The sequence below is a fragment of the Rhinopithecus bieti genome, unplaced genomic scaffold (assembly GCF_001698545.2).
Source record: "Rhinopithecus bieti isolate Rb0 unplaced genomic scaffold, ASM169854v2 scaffold_5273, whole genome shotgun sequence".
NCBI lineage: Eukaryota > Metazoa > Chordata > Mammalia > Primates > Cercopithecidae > Rhinopithecus > Rhinopithecus bieti.
The window spans coordinates 1,021,008-1,026,657 of NW_016805057.1; the positions used below are offsets into that span (position 1 = coordinate 1,021,008).

Here is a 5,650-nt window from a genome sequence, read left to right on the forward strand (position 1 = left end):
CCCCTTTCACCCCATTTTAGCTTCCTCCCAGTTGCCCAATGTCCTCTGGAGTTTTCCATCCAAGATCTCCATCTTTTTTTCTTTTTCTTTTTCTTTTCTTTATGATAACGGGGTTTCACTCTTGTTGCCCAGGCTGGAGTGCAATGGCGCGATCTCCGCTCACTGCAACCTCCGCTTCCCCGGTTCAAACGATTCTCCTGCCTCAGCTTCCCGAGTAGCTGGGATTACTGGCGCGTGCCGGGATTACAGGTGTGAGCCACCGCACCCAGTCCCCCCATCTTCTTAAAGGGGTCAATTTCTTGGCTCTTGCATTTTGACTTTTCCATCATTCCAACTGCCATCCTGTGTCCTGCTCTTTCCCAAGGGTTGCATTCTTACTCTGGTGAATGCTATATTACCGGATTTATGAACAATTGTTAATGTATTGTAATTGTCTGATACTTTGATTTACCAAAATGAACACTTCTATGAGAGTAAGACTGGATCGAACTTGTTCACAATTGGGATCTTCGTGCATATCCTAGTTCTAAGGGATACAGAGCACAAAACATTTGTGAAATGGAACAAGCTTTCAGACTTCATACTAGCATATATCTTTGCCTTATGCCAAAGATGTGAGGATGTGACTAAATATTGAAGTTTTGTTTTGTTATTGAGCCAAGGTCTTGCTCTGTCATCCAGACTGGAGCGCGGTGGTGCAATTATAGCTCAGTGTAACCTCCAGCTCCTGGGCTGAAGCAATCCTCCCAGCTCAGCTTCCCTAATAGCTGGGATTACAGGCAGGCACCACCGCACCCAGTTAATTTTTAATTTGCGCGCGCGCGCGCGTGTGTGTGTGTGTGTGTGTGTGTGTGTGTGTAGAGACAGGGTTTCAGTAGTTGCCTCCCAAAGTTCTGGGATTACAGGCATGAGCTACCATGCAGGACCTGTTTTGTTTCAATACTTAGTAATTCGGTGTAAAGTCCTCCAAAGAACAGGTGGGGCAGGTGGGAAACTCCCTTTGTTTGTTTGACCCTCTAGCACCTAAGATAAAATTTCAACTTCATCTTAAAGTGACAACGTACTTTTCCAAGACCAAGTGGGAAACAGTAAAGAGCTAGCTCCGTAGCTGTCCGCCACAGAATGCCACAAGCTTTCAATTAAGGGACAAAATTGGAACACATGGAAACCCTATGCAAACTCCCGTGACATCTTCCCTTCTCTCCAAGTCCCTTCCCACAAACCCTGCGCCCCCCACGATTATTCCCCAGGGGCCGAGCTGGACGACTCGGGTCTCACTACCCGGACTCAGCGCTGCCCCCACAAAGGCGTCCGAAAAACGCCGGGGGTAGATGTGAAAAGTTGTCAGAGGCCCTCGGGCAGTCCCGAGATCTCCCCCAGGCCAGAGGGCCTGACTCTCCCTAAATGCCATGTTCCCCTACATTGGTTGATACTGAGGTTCCCAGAAAAGGGTGGAACCTAGGCTGGACAAGGCGCAGGGCGAAAGTTTAATTTCTCTGAGCCCCACCTAGCCCCCAGCACCTCTCCGGGTAGCCCAGTGGGGTAGGGAGGAGCCGGGTCCATCAGACTCCGCTTCCCCCGCTCCGCCCACACAGGGCTAGGGAGCACCCCAAGAGTTGGCCTCCTCCCACGCTGCGCGCGCACCTACCCGCCCCCACCCCCACCTACTACCGTGTCCAGTGGAACAGAACCTTGTGTCTCCGCGTCAAGTCCCCGGATGCTCACCTCCCCGACTCGCCCCCGCTGTGGCCCCGCCCCCGCGCGGCTCTTCGTGCCACGTCACCGCCTGCGTCGCTTCCGGAGGCGCAGCGGACGATGACGTAGAGGGACGTGCCCTCTATATGAGGTTGGGGAGCGGCTGAGTCGGCCTTTTCCGCCCGTTCCCCCCTCCCCCCGAGCGCCGCTCCGGCTGCATCGCGCTCGCTCCGAGTTTCGGGCTCCTGCTAAGCTAGCGCCGCCGTCGTTTCCCTTCAGTCGCCGTCATGATTATCTACCGGGACCTCATCAGCCGTGAGTCCTCACTGCACTATCCTTACTGCAGCACATGGGGGTCTGGGGTGCGGGTGGGGGCGGGGAAGGCGCCGGGGTCGCGGGTCCAGGGAACTCCGACGGCCTTAGCCGAGCGCGGAGGGATCGGTGCCCGGGGCTCGCGCCCGGCTCTGTTGCGCTCGGGAGAGGCAGAAACCGCGTGCGGTCGCCGGCGCGGGAAATGCGGGAAATGGCGCCGGGCGCGCGGTGACGGGCGGCTGTGTGTATCCGGCAGACGATGAGATGTTCTCCGACATCTACAAGATCCGGGAGATCGCGGACGGGCTGTGCCTGGAGGTGGAGGGGAAGGTGAGTCGGTCGGGCCTGCGCGTGGGGGAGGCCGGGCCGAGCAGGCTCGGGTTTCCGCCGCTCCCCCGCCTGAGGTTGTGCAATCCTCCCCGCCGCCTCCTGGCGGAGGAGACGCTCTTTCCGGGCTTGGGTTTTTCTAGAAAACTGGAGGCGGAGCTGATCCTGGAAATAGGCCCGCCGCCTCGGCGCCCATCCTCCTGGGGTTGTCCGGGACACGATGCCTCCGGCTTAGGAGCCCCGAGCCCTTTCGTGTGTGCCGGGTCCCTACTTACCAACCAGAGGCACCACAGGCCCGCAACTGGAAACAACTTTTAATGAACAACTTTTTTTGTTCTGGCCAACAGACAACTCTTAAGTTGGGCCATTTTGAGAAATCCACGGGTCACAACTTTATTCCCAAAATGGTGCTTTTTTGATTTTCAGCAAGAACGAAGAATACTTCTTATCCGTGAACTATTGGCATGGAAGGTGCTTTGGATGTGTTTGTGTCTTTTGCAACTCTATTGCTTTTTCTTAATGCAGATGGTCAGTAGGACAGAAGGTAACATTGATGACTCGCTCATTGGTGGAAATGCCTCCGCTGAAGGCCCAGAGGGCGAAGGTACCGAAAGCACAGTAATCACTGGTGTCGATATTGTCATGAACCATCACCTGCAGGAAACAAGTTTCACAAAAGAAGCCTACAAGAAGTACATCAAAGATTACATGAAATCGTAAGTGATATTGGCAGTACCTAGCTAATGTCTAGAATTTTAAGGGATTTAAAGATGGGCTAACTCTTGAGGTTCTTTCGCAGTGGATGGGTATACTTTTGTGAAAGTCTTTGCCTTTTTATTAATGAGTTCACTGAAAAGAATGGTTGGTTTTCTATAATGTGAGCATACTGAAGCCTGCAGTCTGGTTCCTTTTAGAATTAGAATAGTACTTTGAAAATAGTCAACAAGAAATGTAAACATTCTTGAAGGACACCTTCTGTGAACTAGTAATGTCTTAACAGCTGGTTGCCTTTTTCAATGTTGTCTTTTTTTAAGCCTGGGTATTTTTTACTTTAAAAATTGATTTTACTGAAAATTCAGTATTTCAACCTGCTAATGAAATGTTGTTTTAGAATCAAAGGCAAACTTGAAGAACAGAGACCAGAAAGAGTAAAACCTTTTATGACAGGGGCTGCAGAACAAATCAAGCACATCCTTGCTAATTTCAAAAACTACCAGGTAAATACCTTAAGTATTTGGATCAAAGGATTGTACAATTTTAACTTCAAGAGCAAAAATTAAGTTGACTAATCTTCAATTCTATACTAGTATTCAAGGTGTAGAAAGTGGCTTTCCCAGCTCTCAGGTGTTTCCAAATCCTGTCTTCTTGATTGAAAATTTGCTTCCCAGATGACATTTCCCAGTTTTTCTTCTCCTGAATTGCTTAACCACCTGAGTGTTCTTTGTTTTCTGTTTACAATTCTCATGTGTCTCGTTGCTACTGGTCCTCCTTCTGATATATCTGAGCTTGTTAATTCTATTTTTGGAAAATATCAGTGGCTTTCCCTTTCCTCTAATTTTTCAGCTTCATGCATTTCCTGGCCATAAGATACTTCCAAACTGTATGGTATATTCTATCACTGTCAGCCTTATGTTCCCTTATAAGCGTGTTCTAGGGTTTGGGATTGTACTTAGGACTGAGAGAGTAAAGGTTTCCAGAAAGCCTGGTGTTCCTGGATTGCTCTGTACATTATTTTTCTATTTAGGTTACTAGTAAGGTGCCTTAACCCAGTGAACAGATGTTTATGATAAGTGGGCATCAGTGCTTTTGGGTACTGGAGTTCACCTGATTTTTATGGTGTTCTAAACCTTCCCTTGTATTGTAGGGAATGGCATATACTTGTATGTAATGGTCTAATTCTAGGTATTTTTTTGCTTCCCAAGTTCTTTATTGGTGAAAACATGAATCCAGATGGCATGGTTGCTCTATTGGACTACCGTGAGGATGGTGTCACCCCATATATGATTTTCTTTAAGGATGGTTTAGAAATGGAAAAATGTGTAAGTACAAGGGGGAGTGGGTTAAAATCAGTAATGTAAAAAAAAAGGTATTTTAGATGTGATTTCCAATCGTTTTGTGACACTGAGATAGAATGAGTTTTATAGCGTTCTGAAACATGGATTTAGTTTTTTCTTTGGGGATCAAGAGAATTGTGTTTCATATGTAAAAGATTCTTAGGGTATAAAAAGGCTTAGGACCTTGTTTGTGGAAAACGTTGAGTGCAGATGGGGCATAATAAAGTACAGTTTAGGCTGGGTGTGGTGGCTCACACCTGTAATTTCAGCACTTTGGGAGGCAAAGGTGGGTGGATCACCTGAGATTAGGAGTTCGAGACAAGCCTGGCCAAAATGGCGAAACCCTATCTCTGCTAAAAATACAAAAATTAGCCAGGCATGGCGGCAGGCACTTGTAATGCCAGCTACTGGAGAGGCTGAGGCAGGAAAATCACTTAAACCTGGGACGGGGGTTGCAGTGAGCCGAGATCCCACCACGGCACTCTAGCCTGGGCGACAGAGTGAAGCGCTGTCTCAAAAAGATAAAGTATAGTTTGAATGCTGAAGGAGATCAAAGAACACGATTGATCTTCCTCTAGATATGGCCTCACTTTCCCTTCACGATCCCGTTTTGTTGTATATATATGGATCAGTATCTGTTTTTCACTTTGGTTTGCTGATAATTGGCAGCTGATCATTGAAAGCTTAGTGCGGTACTAGCTTTTAAGTAAACAGAGCTGACTGTTGGACTGGTATGCAAATTGCTTTACTAATAGAAATAACTCAGTGTCTCCTATGGAAGGAACTGCTGGAAGCTGTACAGAAACAAAGGCATTCTTTATCCTAGTTGTCATAGGCTTCTGTATAAATTAGGAAGAAGATAAACATAAGGCTATACTGAACAATCAAGGTCAAGAGTCAACAATAGACAGATTACTTAGAACAGTGTAAGATGACTTACCAAAGGGGTTATTCATAGAGTATCTGAGGTTTTTGTTGGTAGAGCAGGGTGTGGGTGGTACATGCCACAGCCTTCTGGAAAATGAACTACCGCTGATTTGGTAAGGGTGTTCTGCATCCACTGATAGACCTTGAACAATTTACTGTTGTTCTTTTGGTTTGCACTAGGATGCAAAAGAAAATCCCTGCGCTTTCTGTCTGTCTTTGTGGCGGCCCAGATTGAATTGGGGAATACATCTATAGCCTAGAAATGTAGGCTATGTTAATGGTAAGGTAATTTTGCAATGTAACGTTTGAAAATATTAATGTAGTTTTGTTTTACA

General features: G+C 47.4%; 1 protein-coding gene across 1 annotated transcript in view; it reads left to right on the forward strand.

Annotated features, from left to right (window-relative positions):
- The first annotated feature begins 1,686 nt into the window (after positions 1 to 1,686).
- TPT1 (tumor protein, translationally-controlled 1) overlaps positions 1,687 to 5,650 on the forward strand; it is a 5,421-nt gene continuing 1,457 nt past the window's right edge. Inside the window, exons 1-5 of the mRNA XM_017870978.1 lie at positions 1,687 to 2,010; positions 2,264 to 2,337; positions 2,860 to 3,050; positions 3,446 to 3,551; positions 4,257 to 4,373. Of these exons, the coding sequence (XP_017726467.1) occupies positions 1,983 to 2,010; positions 2,264 to 2,337; positions 2,860 to 3,050; positions 3,446 to 3,551; positions 4,257 to 4,373 (516 nt within the window). The 5' untranslated portion in view covers positions 1,687 to 1,982. The remainder of the gene's footprint in view (positions 2,011 to 2,263; positions 2,338 to 2,859; positions 3,051 to 3,445; positions 3,552 to 4,256; positions 4,374 to 5,650) is intronic.